This window comes from Mastigoproctus giganteus, chromosome 5, assembly GCF_048544385.1.
Source record: "Mastigoproctus giganteus isolate SK-2022 chromosome 5, ASM4854438v1, whole genome shotgun sequence".
Lineage (NCBI taxonomy): Eukaryota > Metazoa > Arthropoda > Arachnida > Uropygi > Thelyphonidae > Mastigoproctus > Mastigoproctus giganteus.
Genome location: NC_143579.1, coordinates 95097927 through 95117966, shown reverse-complemented (window position 1 = coordinate 95117966; position 20040 = coordinate 95097927). Strand labels below are relative to the sequence as shown.

Sequence of the window (20040 nt, the reverse complement as noted above, 5' to 3'; positions counted from 1 at the left end):
ACATTCACATAAGGAATTTTTTAGGAGTGAGGATGCCAGAAGTCAGTCAAATTCTGGCAGAGAGCTGAATGATTTTGTGATAACTGAGGGGGAAAATGAAGGAGCAATTGTTGAACGCTAAATGTGTGTGTGTGTGTGTGTGTGTGTGTGTGTGTGTGTGTGTGTGTGTGTGTGTGTGTGTGTGTGTGTTATGGAGGTTTAATGGAGCATAAGCTGCTGGGGCTATAGTGCGCCTTGAAAGATAAATGCAAAAAAAAAAAAAAGAAGACACCTGGGTGGCTGGGATCTATCCAGTTATAGGAGGTATAAAAAGTGGTAAGCAAACCACTTATAAGAGGTATAAAAGTGATTTAGCCATGACTATAAGAGTATTCCATTCAGGGGAGGTCCCTGTGGACTGGAAATGTGCAAAGGTATTTTCAATTTGCTAAAGGGAATAAAATGCAGACACGATAATTATAGACCTGTCAGCTTGAGTTCTGTTTCAGGAAAAATAATGGAATCTGGACAGGAATGCAGTTATACTGCAGTAACAGCATGAATTTTTTAAGGAGTGGTTGTGTCTGACCAACTGGATACTATGACACAGTAACAAAGGAACTAAATAGAAAAAATAATTTGGACATCATGCAAGTACATACTTGTATATTTGGATTTCAGAAAGGTTTTTGATACTGTTGCACATCTGAGTATCGTTTGAGTTATCAGTTAGAGATGGTGTAATAGAACAAACTGCTTGCTATCCTGGAAACACAATACTCCTTCTCAAAGTAGGCTAGACATAAGCTACACGTATTAGAAACTAGGTGTAAAATTTGTAGCCTTGCCATCTGCAAAGATTTTAGTGCTAATTAAATATAGTAACACTTCATAGTTTTTAAAATGGAAATCAAATGTCTCCTTAATGCAGCCTGATGTATTTGAGGAGTGGTGAGTGCACATGTGAGAGCATGTGTGTGTGTGAGCTGACTATAATTTGAACCCATGTGACTATTAAATATGGGCAATGATTATATTCTTGCCAATAAACAAAGTTTATTTTATTTTTTTTTAATGGAACTTAGGTCCAAAACAAAACAGGCCATCTTGGTTTTTCCACCACTATGAAAGAGCTGTTTCAAGCTAAAGTTGAAGGTCCCAGATTTCCCAAAAGAGTGCAGTAGAAGCAGAAATTTATTATTCTATTCAAAGATTTTTGATATGCTATTGAATTACTAAATTTGGGAATTTCATGCCAGTTAGCATATCAATGTAATACAACAGGCATAACATTTTAAGGAATGTCATCAGTTTCTCTGAGAGATTAATATTGAATGTGATTTTTTTTCTTTTTTTTTACCATGTTTGCATGTAAAATAACTAATTTACATGCAAACATGTAATTCAGAAACTGGCATGTTTTAGTGTTAATTTTTGCACTAAAATTTTGTACTTGCAGCAATAAGGCACTTCATTGAATACAAATTTTTAATATTGATGAAGTTGCATTTTACTGGAAATTTAGAACTCAACATTTTTTCTGGTTCAGTTTTTTAATTATGTTACCTACCCACCCATAAGGCACCAAATACTGCTGAAATGGCTACATGGATAATGACACACACATATACTTCTCCATTCAGGAGAACTGCTTTTTTGTTTGAGGTGCTAGTACTGTCCCAAGGCAACCCATGAAGTACCTCTGAAACATGAGATTGATGCACTTCACAAAAGGCTATGTTAGTTTTCTCATAACTATTCTACAGTCATTATGAACCACTGATTATTTACAGAAAATTTGGTAAGAGGCAGTTAAAAAAAAAAAAAAAAAAAAAAAGTAATAATCTTGGAACACCTCCACGATAGTGTAGTTTGTATAGTATATTGTCATCTGCTACTTATTTTAAAGGTTTGGGTTTGATTCCTGTCAATAACAGGAGGAATTTCTAAAGTCCTTTTCGATCAAGGCTGCTGTTAGTCAACTCCAGGCAGATAACATGTAAATTGAGATGTGCATGGTGATTTTATGAAAAAAACCTAAAATTTACTGGGAAAGCATACCCCAATTTATAACTGATGTATGAAACATATTAAGTAAAATTACCTGAAAATTTTTATTATAAAACCACAGGTATTCCACTTAGTAGGCCTCTGTAGCCGAGTGGTCAGGAGCGGGAGTGCAGTAGTACACGCTCTTTGAGTAGACCGGGGTTCAAGCCCCTGACTGCTGAATACGGTCGATCTGCCAACCCGCACTGGACCAGTGTGGCAGATTATGGTCCATTTCCCTCAGCATGAATTGTTGAGGAGGCTTCCATCCTGCAGTGGGTTGATAATGGCTGCACTTTACCTTTTACCTTTTATTCCACTTGGTAAATATTGATAGAAACAATGATAACTTATCTATTGGTCACTCACAGATAAATTAGTAATGAAACAAGTCAAACCTACCTATTTTATATATATACAGTGGAGTCCCGCTAATCCAAACACGTTTCAGTTGGCGGAGAGTAAATTTTTTAGTTCGCAAAATATACGTTAAATTCGTTAAATTTAAATGGTATTAATGGTATAAAAACAATTAGAATTCCACAAAAAAATTGTATTTTATTGTAGTACTGTACTAATACAAAATTAATAAATCAGTGTTTGACATGGCCTATTAAAACTACAGATCTATACTTACACACCAAAACAGGAACAAAAGTAATTTTTCAGAAGTAACAAACTCTGTTAGTTTCTTTTAACGTAACGATGAAAATCGGCTAGAAGATGCTGTTTCGCCACCGCTTCATAAACATGTAGTCTGCCGGTGTAACGCTGGGATGTTGTTCTAAGTAGCATAAAGCGAGGTCAAGGGCCGCTGCCGCATTTGCGTGCGACACAAGTTGTTCCACAGTACCACCGGGCTCGTCATCTGTTGTTTGGAGTCTTCTTGGGTGACAGCTGCCACGATGTCCTCATCCGAGAGGTTTTCATGACCTATTCCATCTGCTGCAATCCACTCGTTAACGTCAGATTCTATTGCTTCCTCGCACCCAGGAATTTCCTGTACAAGCTGAATTAATTGTTCTGTGTCATTGTTTTCATCAGAACTATCGACAAGGCTGAGAGAGAGGGCCATAATTTCTTCCATGATCTTTGTATGGACTGCTCGGTTACACCCTCCCACGACTTAGCAACCCAATATACAACATCTTTTAAGTTCACTTGTTTCATTTTCTCATGTAAAGAAAGTGAATTGGTGTTATCTTCTATTAAGGACCTAAGATATTTCTTTCTGTATGCAAGCTTGATAGACTGTAACACTCCCTGGTCCATGCGCTGTAATAACAGTGTTACATTAGGCAGTAAGAAAGCTGCCTTCATATCCCCTGATGTCAACTCGGAAACATCTGGGTGGGACGGCGCATTGTCTATGAGGAGAATGGCACGAGGTGGCAAATCATTTTCATTGCTGAAACGTTTCACTGCTGGGACAATTTGATTATGAAACCACTCAATGAAAAGCTGTCCGTTCATCCAAACTTTTTTTTGACTTTTGTAACGAACTGGAAGATTATAAATGTTCATATTTTTAAAAGCTCTCGGCTTCGCTGATTTACCGATCATCATCAAATGGATGATTTCCTGAAGCATAACTACAAGCTATCAACATCACTCGCTCCTTATTCATTTTAAAACCTGGGGCACGCATTTCTTGCTGAGATGCTAGACTTTTTGTGAGCAAAGCCTTAAAATTTAAACTTGTCTCATCAGCGTTATATATCTGCTGAGGTGAATAATGTGATACCAAATCAGCGAACTCACCCAAATATTTCTCTGCTGCAGCATGATCAGCTGATAATTGCTCCCTGGTGATCGATAGCTGGTGAATCCCATGGCACTTCTGTCAGCGATCAAACCAACCGGTACTCGCACTAAATGATTCATCACCTTTCATTAGTTTGTTGAGATGAATGGCCTTTTCTCTATCAAGAGGTTCACTTAGGGGTGTTCCCCTTTCTCTTTCCTGAGTGAACCACGTGAATAAGGCTTCATCAAGCTTGTCAAACATTGAGGGCCTTACTGTTTGTCGATTTTCAACTGATTTTTCTTAAGTAGAGGTACTTCAGAAAAAAAAAAAAAAACTGCTCGATCTTTGCATGGTTTTTTTTCCAGTCAGTTTTTTTTCCAGTCAATTTTGTTGCACTTAGTGAAATAAAGTGTAAAAAGGTAAAACGGAACAGGAGCAAGCTTGGGATTTGTTGTTGTTATTTGGGTTTTAGGAGCGCTAGTAACTAAGGCCATATTGCTCCGGGGATATGCGGTGGTCATTCCCTGACCTTTCTGCATCCTCCGTATTTGGTGGTCACGGGCTCGAACCCCGGTCTAATCAAGAAGCGCGTGCTGCAAGCTTGGGAGCACAGATTTTGAGAACAAGAGGAAAATACTATCAGGACTTGGATTTTTATTGGCATCAAGATTGTTCAAAATTCTTTTGACAGAAGACAAGAGGAGGCTTTGAGTGGAATGTACTGGAAATGGTAGGAAGTGGTTTACCAAGATCATTAGTACAAGAGTTAGAAGAATAGTTGGAGACTAGTAAGTCAGATTTATCTTTAACTAAGGTAGCAATAGAACCATCAGGTTTCTTGTATAGCAATAGAACCATCAGCTTTCTTGTATCGTATGCCTCTGCTAATGCTAAAATTGTGACCAATAGATTTGGCAAGAGATGAGAATGTTTGACTACCATTTGGACAAGAAGCACTACTCTTTCTACTCTCAGCGTGTTCAAAATATAATTTGGACTTTTTTTTTTTTTTTATGTGAACCCCAAACACGAGAGGTATTAGAACCTATAGTACTTAGTACCGTGCTCGGGTTGGAGGTTGAGAAGACGAAAAAAGATATTTGTTGACATTGGACTTGAACTCTGTAGATTGTAATTTTCAGGAAATACGTATGAAGGAAGGTTGTTCCAGAAAACGCCAGTTGAATGAATAAATGAGGAAGATGAAAAGTTGGTTCTGTGGGTTTGAAGTTGGACAGTAAATGGATGTTGGCTGGTGGCGACACGTGTTCGGACTGTTTTGAAAGAGAGAGCGGGAATTATAGAAGCCAATTCAGAAGAACAGTGTCCATAGAAGTATCTGTAGAAGAGGCATGCAGCAGAAACAGTACGTCTATGAGAAAGCGAGTGGAGAGACTCTGTTAGAGATGAATCATTAATTAACCTAACTGCCCTTTTCTGAATGGAATCAAGAAGCCTGAGAGAGGTTTTGGGGGTACCACCCCAGATGTGGGAACAATATTCCATGGCAGGGCGGATTTGCGATTTATACAGAGTGAGCAGCTGTTTGGAAGAAAAGTAACGCCGAGAGCGAAAGAGAAAACCAAGTTTTTTAGATGCAGAGGAAGCAATATTTGTAATGTGCTTGTGCCAAGAGAGATTAGAAGTCAGGGTAATCCCCAAAAGAGATATATCATTTTGCCTAGAAATCAGTGTCACTAAAGATAAGCATAGGAGCAGAAGAATCATTTTTGCGAGATATAAGACAAGACTGAGTTTTAGAAGGGTTGAAATCAACTAAGTTGTCTTTGCCCCACTGGAGAATTACCTGTAGATCGGCATTTAAGGAATTGGTAGCAGATTTTCGAGAAGTTGAAGCTGATTGAGCAGGACAAGGTTTCTCAAAATGGAAAGTGGAATGCAATGTGCTATCATCGGCAAAACTATGGATAGGATTTCCAGTCAATGGAAGAAGGTCATTAGTATACAAGAGGAAAAGAGTGGGGGACACCGGCATTAGTGGAGAAGTTAGAAGACAGAGAGCCATCTACCATCACCCTCAGTGAGCAATCAAAGAGAAAACTGGATAACCAATTACTAAAAACAGTTGGCAAACCATAAGATGGAAGCTTCTTTAGAAGACCTTTACGCCAAACACGATCGAAAGCCTTTGAGATGTCAAGAGCAACTACTTGTGTTTCACCGAACCTTTCCATTGAATTAGTCCATAAATGGGTAAAATAAGCCAGAATATCACCAGCGGATCGACACTGACGGAATCCATACTGGCGATCGTTGATCAGACGGAAGGTTTCTAGGTAGTTTAAGAGTTGGCGTTTAATTGATTTCTCCATTACTTTAGAAAGAGTAGAAGTAATTGCGATGGGACGATAATTGGATGGGAGGGATTTGTCACCCTTTTTGGGAACTGGCTGGATATGAGCAAATTTCCAAGCAGAAGGAAAAACACCTTTGGAATAAGAAAGTGAAAAAAGGCGGCAAAGAATAGGAGCAAGTTCGGGAGCACAGGTTTTGAGAACAAGTGGAGAAATACCATCGGGACCTGGAGCTTTCTTAGCATCAAGACTCGTCAAAATCCTTCTGAGATCCTTTTGATGGAAGACCACAGGGGGCATTGAATGGAGCGTGTTGGGAATGGTGGGAGATGTTTTACCAAGATCATTAATACATGAGTTGGAAGAAAAATGGGATGCTAGCAGGTCAGCTTTATCCTTGGCTGAAGTGACAACAGAACCATCTGGTTTGGACAGAGGTGGGAGCAGAGATGGGCAAAAGTTGCGGCCAATAGCTTTGGCAAGAGACCAGAATGCTTGGCTACCATTAGGGCAAGAAGCAAGTTTTCTACTCTTAGCCTGTTCAAACTCTAGTTTGGACTGATTAATAACTGCTTTAGAATTTTGTTGCAAGCTGTAGGCAGAAAATGAACCTGGAAACTTCGATGTAAGCCAATTGCAATATGCAACATTCTTATCTTGAACAACCTTGGCACATTTATCGGAAAACCAAGGTTTAAATAAAGGACAAGATATTCTTATATATTCTTACAATATATTACAAAATATTCTTATATATTCTTACAATAATTTCACTGGCATGATCTGGGCAAATACTGACATGAGAAAACTTAAAAACAGTAATCCAACCAATAAAAAGTAGAATAAAAGCCTCATAGCTCATCCCATTTTGCATTCTTGTAATTCCAAACAACATGAGAAAATGACTCCATCACAAAGTTGTGACCTGAGATGCCTGTACTTGGAAGGGTTGTTTGTGAGAAAAAATCAAGCATATTGGCTGTGTGGATTATCTGATATTCTGGAAGGTAAATGAACAATCTGTGCATGGTCATTGGCAATTACAAAAGCCTCAGCATCTCAACCAGCTTGGTGTGTTGACTAAAAACTGAAGCCAGCTAGAGACAGAAAAATTGCCAAGAAAAATTACCTCACTGTTTAGGAAAATTGGACTATTTGAAAGTAGAGTTTCAAAGAAAGGAAGTCAAAGATTTCGTAGTGATTTGTGGAATTGGAAGGTCCATAGAAGCAACAGATGAATTTTACAGAATGGGGTAGAGAGAGAGATTTCAAGCCAGAAAAGAGATTTCAAATTACTGATTCTCTTACAAGAGAATATCAGAGCACAGGTACCACCTTTTTATATCCTTTTTACCTATTACCAATTTCATATTCATTATTTAAATTTCTCAATTATTCAATGTTTTCTTTCTTTCTTACCCTATTCATCAGCACTGCACGCCTTATTTCTCTTACTCCATCATAAACAAAACGAGATGCATCGATGAATTCATTTTCATCAACTTCTTTAGGTGGTTTACAACTAAGAGATTCAACAACAATTTCAACTCTCTGGGCAAAATTTGGCATGACTAAACAAAATAAAAAAATTACGTTACTTCAGTTCACCTTCTCTGGGACACCACTGCAATTATATAATAAAAAGAAATTAATTTTTTTTTTTTTTTTTAAATTCATTTATCATTTTAAAAAAATACAGTGTAATAAGAAAAATTAAGCAAATTAACTTAAGTATTGTAAGAAAGATATTTCATGAGGACTTTAAATGAAGAAGTTCATGAAAAACAAATATATTTGTTTAAATACTTCACATCATGCCAGTTTATATAAATTGGTATATGGTTTACAGAGAGCAAACATGTCCTTAGATACAAATGCTTATTTTACAACTAATATAAAATCATAATGGAAGTATCCTTCAGCTATACAACCAAATCATGGGGCAATGTTTGTAAAGCAAAATAATATTAGAATGACCATGGCCAAATAACACACTAATCTCTGCATCTGTGGGAGGAAAAAATACCTATTCCAATATCATTCATATTATTCTCAGTATCAAAAAATGGCCATCCAATTCTACTTTAAACCTTCCCAATATTTCCAGCTCAGCCACTTTAGAAGGTAAGCTGTTCCAATGATGAACAAAAACTGCCCAAAGGTAAAGCTCATGAAATCTAGCCTTCTGTTACTGGCTCCTGTCTTGCTTATTACAGAGAATATATCTCATTAATTTCTCCCATCCCTTCATCAATCAATCCATTTTAAGGTGTCTGGTTGCCAAGCTGTACAATGTACTTCCTTCTAAGCTATTTCTGATCGCGGCAACAATCAGTGCTCCACAGCAGTTTGGCTATGCTTCTTTTAACCCTCATTAGAAGTTCCTTGTCTATATTTTAGATGTGACTTCATTGCCTGAATACAACATCTCAAATGCATTCCCATCACTGTATTCTATACAGGAATAATAACATGATGCTCCCTATTTTCAAAGGTCTTATAAATCAATGATAGGATACTATGTGCTTTGTGTTTAGACTGCATGATAAATTTCATAATTGGCTACATGAGATGTGATCAAAAAGTTCAGGGACTGAATTTGTATGCTGAAATTGTGGTGCTGTAGTGAAGTGAAATGAAACTTATCACAATCTGTTCAGTGACTCATCTAGCCATAGAAATACACGAATCTCCTACTCTTTATGTGCAATCAGCCTGAATTAGTTCATGTTGAATACAGGTGTTTTCAGTGTTGTATTTTAAAATAAGTGATTTTACTCGAACAGCAAATGTGCATAGCATTTTGAGTAAAATTTATGGAATAGTACCCACAATATGATAAAAACAGCTTTCCGGGAAACGATATTTGTCATTTGATGACTAGGTGTAAAGTGTGTTTAGGGTCAAATGGCACTAGGGGTTTAACTCTTCTCCGTGTGGTATACATTGTCTAGTGATACAGAACACTGTAAAGGCCAGAGATTTAAAAGTATATGGATATTGTTTACGTGTAGTGTTGTGTACCGTTGTTCCTCTGGCCATTTAGCCACCACCCTACTGAGGCCCGACGTTGCCCACACTTCGCCCAATGGATGCAGACCAGGTACATGAGTAGTTTAAGATAATCACTCTGGCAGGTCCTGCCACCTAATTTCCTGAGATTTCAGTGGTTAGGACCTAAAAAAAAAAAAAAAAAAGCTTACACAAACGTGGAATGATCGTGGCAGGGATAGCACTAGAATTCGAGGAGCCGAAAGTTTTCTGAGTGAAGCAATTTGGGTGTAGTTAAATTTGGATGTGTAGGGCGTTTGCTGGCATACAGATAGAGTGGGGGGAGAGGCCTCCTTTCGCCCGGTGAGGCATCTCACCAGGCAAAAGGAGTGGGACAGCTGGGGACCATCTGCACTGTCATTTATGTCTTAAGATGCAGGTCTCAGCTTGGGATGTTGTCTTCTAGTCCAATTCTTGTTCTTGATGTAGGTGTCTTCTTTTTAGTTTCTTTTAGAGTCATTTGTGAGTGTGGTCTCATGCGATGTCTTCGGTTCTGCGCTTCTTTGATGACTTTTGCAGAGTGACGTTGCTCATTCGTTGTTGGCTAGGGGCGGTCGATTCGTGATGCAGTTGCATTAGGTTGGGTTTTACGTTGGTTGTTACTGTTGTCTCGGTGGGATAGTCCAGTGTCTTACAAAGAGATTTTGGGCAAATTTTAAGAAAGCTATATATTTTTATTCTGACTCCAGAAGTAGTGCTCTTGGTCTCTGGGGATAAATTGTATTTCTGTAATCAGAATAGATCAGAGATCCTGGTAGAGGGGACAGTGGTGCATGAGATGATCCCATGTCTCCAGTTGTCCACATGAACAGTGTGGGTCATCAGTGAGCCCCAATATGGCAAGTTTCTCATTAATTGCACTGTGGCTGGTTAACAGGTATGTGGTCCTCAGACCTGGGGATAACCGGGGTGGAGATTTCGGAAAGATTTTGCCTACATCCGGTATAAATTTCTTGGTTATTGCCCTTTTCCAGAGGTCTCCCATCTCTGTTGACAAATATTTTGTAGGTAGGTGGTGAGTCATCTTTTTTATGTTGGCCGGCTGTTAGTTATGTCTGTGGTATAGTCTAGGAAAGTAGTTGTCTTCCCATTGGACAGGTTTGCCAACATGCCCTGTCAGACGATCTCCAGGTCCAGCTGGAGGGCACCCACAAGGACCTGGAGGTCATGCGTACTGACGGTGCGGCATGCACATGTGGTAGTGAGCAGCTTCCTTTGGTTGACTGTAGTGGTTGCTTTTCTGTACCAAACGGCAGCAGCGTAGGTGACGGTTGGTTTAAATACTGCTTTGTAGAATAGGGTGAGGGTTCTCCTTTTTAACCCCCAGTCCCTTCTTGTTATTTTTGCGACTAATGAGGTGTAGCTTTTTATCTTCTTTTGTATGTAGAGCAGGTGAAGTTGAAAATCCAATATCTACATAAAGTGCAAACCGAACTAACAGGAGCCAAGAGACTTGTATCAGCCGACATAAACTGCTGCTCACCTCTAGCACAGTGAGACCCTGGAGCGTAGAGGCTCCAGAAATGGGCAACACATGGAGGAGTTCTTGGCCAACAGCAGCTTTGTTTTTATAAATCATACTAACAATCTACCAACATTCAGTTCGACTCTCTGGGAGGCCACACTGGATGCCACCATGGCCACTAGATCCCTAGCCGGTCACCTCAATGACTGGAAGGTGCAAGAGGATTGGACCTCCTCCAACCACAGGACTATCACCTTTACTATGCATAGGTCACTCCACGGTACCCAGACATATTGCTACAAACAGAATAGATTGCTGTCAACAAAGCAGACTGGGGAAAATTCAAAGAGGCCATCATTAGAAATGTACAAAACTTGCCATCCAACCAGCTCCACAAACAAACTCTGGACCAACACCAACAAGCTGTCACCAATGCCATTGTTAACACAGCTAATCAAGCAATCAGGAAAAGGAACCCTTGGCCTGGAGCGAGCCCCCTTTGTGGTGGTCGCAAGAACTCGACCTGCTAAGAAGAGAAACGAACCACAAGAGATGCACCTTCCAAAGAGCCAGACGGACACGGCCCACTCCTGAGGTGGAACCACTCAGGCAACGGTACAGGGAGGCCAGGAACATCTATACTGCGATGATCAAGCAGCGGAAGAAGCTGTCCTGGGAGCACCTGGTCTCTACAGTGGGCAACTCTGACACGTGGAGTATCATCTATCGGATAATCACAAATAAGCCTCCACTGTTATACCCCAAGGTGCCATGACCAACAACTGGCACAACACTGTAAACAACATACTAGACACCACTTTTAAATCCACTGAAGGAGACAACACTCTTGAACATTGGCCAATGTTCAGGAGGGTTGTCTCCTTCAACATACTAGACACCACTTTTAAATCCACTGAAGGAGACAACACTCCTGAACATTTGCCTGGCACAGCAACTGCTATGCCAGGCCAATGATGCATACAAATCCTCAAGGACGGAGGAGCCCTTCATCCATATAGAACTCCAAATTGCCATTAACAAGATAAGAAAAAGAAAATCACCAGGACTAGATATGCTCAAGCCAGAACTAGTAAGGAAAGTGGCTGAGTACACCCCGAATCTGCTCCTGGACCTTTACAACCACTGTCTCCACTCATGCTGGTTCACTACGGACTGGAAGGTGGCAAACATTAAATTTATCCTCAAAAACCAATCAAAACTGCATCACAAGCCGGACTTATATTGGCCAATAGCCCTCCTGTCTGTGCTCAGCAAAGTATTGGAGCAGCTGCTCAGACAGAGGATTGAATCACACTACCTCACAGCTAGCTTAACAGCAGAAAAAACAATTTAGCTTTAAACCTGGAAACTCAACCCTTGACACACTGGAATGTATCCTTAACACGGCAGAGAGCTGCAGACAAAAATACTTTCTCTTCATCTCTATACACTTTGCGAGGGCATTCAATGCCCTCTGGTGGCTGAGCATCCTCGCAAGGCTCAGGGCAGCCCAATTGCTGTCAAATCTATACAGCTGCATAAGAAGTTACCTAACAAACAGACGGATCCTGGTACAGGCCCCCTACTGTAAGGTAGAACAAGTACAACGAGGATGCTCCCAGGGCTTGGTATTAGGCCACCTCCTGTGGAACTATGTACTGGATGAGTTCCTGTCCCTTGACTTGGGAAGCGTACAAGTACTAGCCTATGCAGACGACTTCTCCCTGGCTTTAACTGCAAATTCAAGAGTCCAACTGGAAATTCTCACGAACGCAGCATTAACTGCACTGCGGGAATGGATGGAGGCACTGACTCACCATATCAGCCACCAAGACTCAATTTTTTTTTGGGTTAGGGCTACCTAACCCAAACTAGACCACCGCAAATAAGGATCCACAACAGAACAATTCAAGTTAACCACTGAATTAAAATACCTGGGAGTTATCCTGGATTGAAACCTGTCTTTCACCCCACACCTAAAATACATACAGGCTAAGATAAAGAACTACGGCGCACATGCTTGCAAGAGTCACACGTCATGACTGGGACCTAAAAAAGGCGCACCCTAATAATCCTTTACAAAGCAGCCATTATCCCGGAAATCGTATATGCTTCCGGTGCTTGGTTCCACAAAGCCTCAACTGTGGTAAACCGTCGACATATCATAAACAGACCCATCTTATTGACCCTCACCAGAGCCTGCAAGACAGTCTCCGTCCATGCACTACTATTACGGGCACTCTCCCTCTTGATCTTGAGGTGACTCGCATTGTCATACTTCAACAACTCAAGCGTGGTAAAGCCACAACCTTCCTGGACCATACCACAGACCCGGCAAACAATCGGAAAGCCGAGGACGGGCTGCAAACCTGCTTAACAACAATCTGGCAACAGTGCAGGACGAACTCTGCCAAAGGGGCGTCACCTGAAGGACTTGCAATTAGTATACCCAAAATATCCATCACGAATCTGCCCTGGTCTCTATGTAACCTACTTTCTCACTGGACATGGAGCCATCTGCTATAAGCTTAACCTCCTCATACTGACAGCTAACCCAGCATGTGTGTGTGTGGCTCCCTTGAAACCTGGGACCACCTGCTGTACAAGTGTGAGTTGTATGAAGACCTTCAGGGTCACCTCATCACACGAGTCCACTTTAACTCTCAAAACCAAGAGCACTACCTACAATGCCCTCACTAACTTTGCACAGTGCTTATTTGCAAGACGAAAGACTCTACCTATGTCACCAAACCCAGAACAACCAGAACAAAACAGCTTACATACATACTGAAACTGAAGCCCCATGGATTTAGTGGTAGCCTACAAACAGCAAACAGAAGCAGCACAATAAAGCCTAACAAAACCCAAAAGAACATATGCCACAAGAATGAACATCGGAGACCACCTCTAATTTCACTACAACCACAACCTGATGCACCAAGAGAAAGTTGCACCAATCAGCTGTGACTAAACCTCACTTCTAAATATTGATCCATGGACTGGACATTGATCCCATGAGAGAACCCTCAACGAATGATATCCTGCATGGGCTGCAATCGGACCTACACCCAAATCCTGGCTGATTCTCCTGATTTCCTACTTGCCGATCTATGAATGGAGTCACTATCGACGAGGACAAACCCATTCAACAACAACCAACAGACAGGACTTGTGTCCCATGAGTGAATACCTAACCAGGACTTGCATAAATCACTACCAAACCTAGGCCAAAACCTTGGATGGAAACACCCTCGCTGGACCTACTGGATTCCCGGATGGCATAACTCTGTTGCCTTGCACCCAGGCTGCAGCCTCTTTGCATCCACACCCTATTGGCAATCTGGGCCAGTCCCCCTTGTCTGGCCTACTATTTTTCCCTCTCCCAGTGGGGGAGGAGACAGTTTTGCTGTCTCCTCCCCCACTGGGAGAGGGAACCCGTTGCCTTCCCTTTCGGCTCCATACTTCTATCTATCTCAAAACCAAGAGCACTATCCAGTCTTCAGCCTTCTCCCCACTCTTATCTGACAGTGTAAACACGCCCCACACAATGTAAAGTAACCAACTGAAATTAATTTCACCAAACATTTTGGACTTCTCCTAGCGCTTCCCGTGATCATAATTTTTTTTAAGGTCCTAGCAACTGAAATATTTTTTAAGGTCCTAGCAACTAGCAGCTTATGCAGCATCAGCCAAAAAAAAAAAAAAAAAAAATCCCACCATTCCCTCCAAATGCCTATCCAGTTCCTCCTTAAATTTATTTAACCTATCAACTTCCACAACGACAGATGGAAGTTTGTTCCAGCAATTAACCACCTGCTGGCTAAAGGGAAATTTCCGCACATCTATAATAGAAATAATAGAATAGAAATCTCAGGGAATTAGGTGGCAGGCCTACATATAATAGAAATCTCAGGAAATTAGATGGCAGGACCTGCCAGAGCAAACTATGTACTAGTTTACCTGGTCTGCCTCCACAGGTGAAAGTGGGGCAACATCGGGCCTCGGTAGAAGTCTGGCAGCTAAAGGATCAGAAGGACAATGGTACATGACATTACATATATACAAAGTTCATACACTTTTAAATCTCTGGCTTTTCCAGTCAACTGGTTCACCCACAATGTAAACTATGCAGAGATGGGGGAAACCACTGGTGCCGTTTGACCCTAAACACACTTTACCTCCCTTCTTGATCGCCAATATGGCAGTCTTACCGTGCAGACATGTTTTAGTCAGCTCCGTGAGTTTTGATTTTAAATATGGGTTTTATGTGTTATTTAACCCAAGAAAAGTATGTACACAGGATTATAAAGAATAGAGGATCACGCTGGTGAGAAAGTTTTGTCATTTACTTGGGAATATCGTCTGGTTGAAGCGTTTTATATCTGTTATCTATCCTTTGTTGCCAGACCGCATGGTTACTATGTGGCTGGCAGAAGGGATATAGAGAGAGAGATTGCCGATATAAAGTGGCGGCCACATCTCAATCTGACACCTTGACTAGGGAGGTGCTATAGCAACTGTAACTTTGGACAGTGACTGGGTCCCAACTTTTCAACAAACTGAGTGATTTTATGAAGAAAGCTATGGGATATCGTGTATCCCCTTCTGCCATAAACTTTCCATGGTAAGGCACGAACTATCTTCTTGACCACACTACTGTATTTTGAATGCCACCATTGTGCTCGCCACTCCCAGAAAGCCCCTAGAGAAGTAGTTCCACTCTTCTAGGGGTATTTTTGCATTCGGCTGTTTCCCCCCCCCCAAAGTGAAGTGGGTGATAGTCCATATCTTTGAAAACTGTTTGTGCAGCAACAGATAAACCTACAAACTTGTGGTAGGTAACAACTGCCATCTTTTTAAAAGAGCTACCAGAATATACTGAAGTATTCCCAATTATCCGAACTCTCCCGATTATTCGGAATACGTAACAATGGAAGGGAGACACGAAAAAATTAAGGACTCCTGGATGCAGAATCAAAGCGACGAAATGACTAGAATAGATCAACCAGACGAGATGGAGGAGGCCTGCTCCCTGGGCACCTTAAGTAAGGGGAACAACCGAAAGGAAGTGGTCCCTAAATTCGAAACGGAGACCCGCTTGCAGGCCGAAACAAGGGAACAGCATCACAAAGAGATGCAAACGATGAAAATCAGCAGGAGCCACACCTGCACCATGCACTGCTGGAGGGCTCAGTCTATGAACAATCCCTCAGACTGAAAACGGCCCTAGAGAATATTTTTAAAGAAAACCCCAATAGGGTATCTACGTCTGACCATATGTTACAAAATGGGGACAATTCTCCATTACACATACCTAGAAAGCCAAAAAGCTACCACAAGGCTAGCCTATATAGAATTTGGGGCCAATTGCCACAGCGCACCCCGACATACTCGGAAGCGCTGAGCACCCCATTAACGAATGAAGCTAAACCTAAAACAGAGGGGCACCAGAGGAAAAGAGCCCTATTACCCACACCAAATCTAGTGATCCTTAAACTTAAGGAAGCAGGTAAAATCCCCACAAGCAAGGAGCTTAAAACAAAGATAATCAACAATATGAGGGAGGACCTCAGGCACACGAGAATTAAAGGAATGCGAAAAACGAGAGACGTAGGGCTGGTGATAGAAACAGAAACCAGACAAGAAGCACAGAGCATAATAGAAAACCCTAAAATAGATGCCCTTGGTCTTATGGCCCAGCCACCCAAAAGGAAAGGATCATTAATATTAATATTTGATGTAAACACGGAAGTTATGGCCACAGAGCTTGTGGAAGAATTATACTACAAAAACATACAAAAGGAGATACCAAATAAGGAACCACATAAGGTAAATAACTCCAAAATTCCACATAAAGGCAAGAGGCAGAATCAATAATAGTTGGAACATTGAACTCACCCCAGAGGCATGGCAAGTCTTAAAAGATAGCACAAGAGTATACATAGAATGGGGCAGCTATCGCTTTCGAGAACGAGTTGCAGTTCCCAAATGCTTTCGATTCTGCAAGTTGGCCACTCCTCCCATGTATGCTCCAATCGGTCCCAACGTGCAGACATTGCACTGAGAAGGGACACGGATTTAAGGATTGTCCACACAAAGACAAAGAAGCTGCCTGCACAAACTGCAAGTCCATGAAGCTGGATCATGCCTGCCCCAATTGCCCGACCTATCTCAAAGCCAAGAGCATCTACCAAAATAGAATCAACTATGGGGACAAGAACTAATGAACATAATAAAACAATGATCAAAATAATACAAATAAATGCACAGCGAGCCAAAGCAGTGGCAGACCAAATCAGGGTTAAAGCAGATGAGGAAAATATAGATGTAATTATTCTGCAAGAGCCATACGTCCACACAGGGCAGGTAACGAGGTACCCACTCCAAAATAAGATAATCCGCATGGAAGAGGACACCCTATGGGCAGCAGTTCTAATCAGAAATGCAAACATAACCGCAACCAAAATAATCCAACTCTGTACGGCCTGGGCTGCTTATGTCCATATTATCACAACACTGGGCTCCCTTTATGTTGCGGCCCTCTACAGCAAGCCGGGACAGGAAATGGAGACCATAATTAGCTACTTACGTCACCTCCAGAACACCCTACCAAACAAAAAAATAATTATAGGAACGGACGTTAACTGTCGCTTCCTGCTATGGCATAGCGACACTGCTGACTGAACGGGAGCTGCAAACGGGCAAAAGCTTGAGGATTTTATGTTGGGTTCACACAGTTCACAGTATTGAACCAGCCACACCAACTACCAACATACTGCAACACCCTCTGGGAGGCCAATATAATCACCCTGGCAACTAGAAACCTGGCAAACCACATGGCCGACTGGAGTGTGGAGGAAGTGTGGACCACTTCAGACCACCAAGTCATCAGCTGCAAAATAACTAGAACACTGACAAAGGAAAAAATAGTAAAGCAAATACTGCACAGATACGCAGTCACCAAGATATGCAGTCCCCAATTGCAGTTAAAAGCTCGTATTTTGGCCGACTGGCCAAAATACGAGCTTTTAACTGCAGCGATTCATAAGAAACCACTGTCCTGGATCCATGAAACAACCCACATGACCTGCAGAAGGCAATCACGGAACTGATAATTGACATAGGCAATCAAACCATCAAGAAAAAACACCCTCAAATGGTGAGTGCAGTGCAGTGCTCCGGCAGCGAATAATGAAAGAAAGAAGACTTTCAAAGAGCCCGAAGAACATGGCCAGCAAATGAAGTCGAGGCATTGAGACAGAGATATAAACAAGCCAGAAACCAATATACCAAAGACATCAAGAAAAGCAAAAAACAATCTTGGGACCTCCTAGTCTCCACAACTGGAAACACTGACGCCTGGGGAGTAGTCTACAAAGTAACTATCAATAAGCTTCCCAGGGAGAAGGTGACTGCTACCACCAGGACCCAGCATGGAAATCTTACCACCACTTGGGAGAAGTCAATAAATAACATCCTAGAAGCATTATTCCTAAAACCAGTAATGCCAATCTTACCAGCACAGCAACACATATGTGAAAACAACAACAACTACACTACAAAATCAAGAGATAGAATGCCCCTTTACCCTGGATGAACTCGGGGAGGCTGCACGTCGAATCAGAAACAAGAAATGTCCAGGCCTTGATCTCAAGGCCTGGGCATTGGAAACAATGGAATTTCAACCACAATTACTCTTCAACATTATACAACAGATGCTTAGAAACTGGCCTATTCCCAACTACATGGAGCAAACCTAAAATTAATACTAAAAAATCCTACAAAGAATCTAGAAAACCCTGACGCCTATCGACCGATCACACTGCTCCCAGTGGCCAGAAAGCTGTTTAAAAGATTGCTCAATAAAAGAATAACAAATCACTATGAAACAGCAGGCCTCCAAACCACAAACCAGTCCACTGGGTCCAGTGGACTGGTTAATTTAACCAGTCCACTAGACCCCAACATTGCCCACACCTCGCCCCCAGGCAGACCAGGTACCAGTAGTCTTAGATATTTACTCTGGCAGGCCCTGCCACTTAGTTTCCTTAGATTTCAGTGGCTAGGACCTTAAAAAAAAAAAAAATCCATGTATATGCCTACATATATATATTTGAGAATGATAGGATGCATAGGGGGAATATCACTAGGTTTTATATAGTCCAAATTTTGGGCGAGCAATAATTTGGAAGTGTTAAAATTTTGACGTGTAGGGCATATGCTTACGTACAGATACAGTGGGGTGGGACTGAAGAGTGGAGGGAGAAAGGCAGAAGTAAGAAGTATGGGCCTATTGGGAAGGCGACCCCAGGTTTCAGTGGGGCATGCTCATGCTCTACCAGAGGAGAAGGTAGAGATGGCGAGGAGGGGAGGATACAGGGAGACCATCCCTCCCCCTGCCAGGGATAGTGGATTTAAAGATGAAGGGGGCTAGGGTGCCCCTCTTCAGATGGCCATATGGCGTTAGGCAGCTAGCTTGCACTTTAGTTCTTCACTCCAGTGTCACTCATATCAAGTTGGGTCACTCATGGGGCAAGCCCCGTCCTTGTTTTCCATTTTTCTTGCTTCAGGAATTTTCACTGAGGTGACTGTTTTGTACGTAATAGTTTATGGTGGTGCTCAGTCAGTCACGATGTATGGCGATTAACGCTTTTCTCCTAGCGAAGAGGTTCTGGGCATACTGGGAAAGTCCTCTGTATTCCTCCTCAGTGTCAATGAAATGGAATTCCAATCCTTTTGGAATTGTATCTTCGTTATGAGGATACAGCTGAGGTCTTTGTATTGTGGGCACTCATAAATCACGTGGTTCCAGTTTTCAGCCTCCCCACATGTGCAATTGGGGTCATCAGTGAGGCTGAAACTGAAAAGCTTTTTTGACTTGGGATATATTTTGTTGAGAGCTGGGAAAAATTTGCTAGTGATCTCCCCTTTTGTCGTCTCTGTCCATCTTTGTTGCCATTCCCTAAGCAAGCAGGCTTGCAATTGGGCTTTTTCTGTTTTTAAACTACTCACTGGGTCGATTGTGAATTCCTGGTGGGTGGTAGCTACCCCCCTTGGTATGCAGGAAGAGAAGGCCTGCTTTTACAGCTTCTAGTTCCAGGGGTAGCGCACCAGCAAGCACCTGCAGCGCAGGTGTGCTCACTGTACTGCATGATCGTGTGGTTGTTAGTAGGATGATCCTTTGCATCATATCCAGGATTCTTTTGTTGACTACAAGTATTGTTTTGTTATACCATACTGCAGCTGCATAAGTTATTGCTGGGATGAAGGTAGACCTGTAATATAACGAGCACCTCCTCCGTAGCCAGGTGGGAAGGAGCAGCAGTGCGTAGCACACGCTTCTTGATTAGACCGGACCGGGGTTCGAGCCCGTCACCACCAAATACGGAGCATGCGGAAAGGTCAGGGAATGACCACCGCACCGGAGCAATATG

At 41.8% G+C, this 20040-nt stretch overlaps 1 protein-coding gene across 1 annotated transcript in view; it reads right to left on the bottom strand.

Moving 5' to 3' along the window:
• Positions 1 to 20040, bottom strand: part of LOC150085574 (catenin alpha-like) — a 707146-nt gene that overhangs the window by 279716 nt on the left and 407390 nt on the right. Inside the window, exon 16 of the mRNA XM_090373354.1 lies at positions 7510 to 7661. Within this exon, the coding sequence (XP_090229480.1) occupies positions 7510 to 7661 (152 nt within the window). The remainder of the gene's footprint in view (positions 1 to 7509; positions 7662 to 20040) is intronic.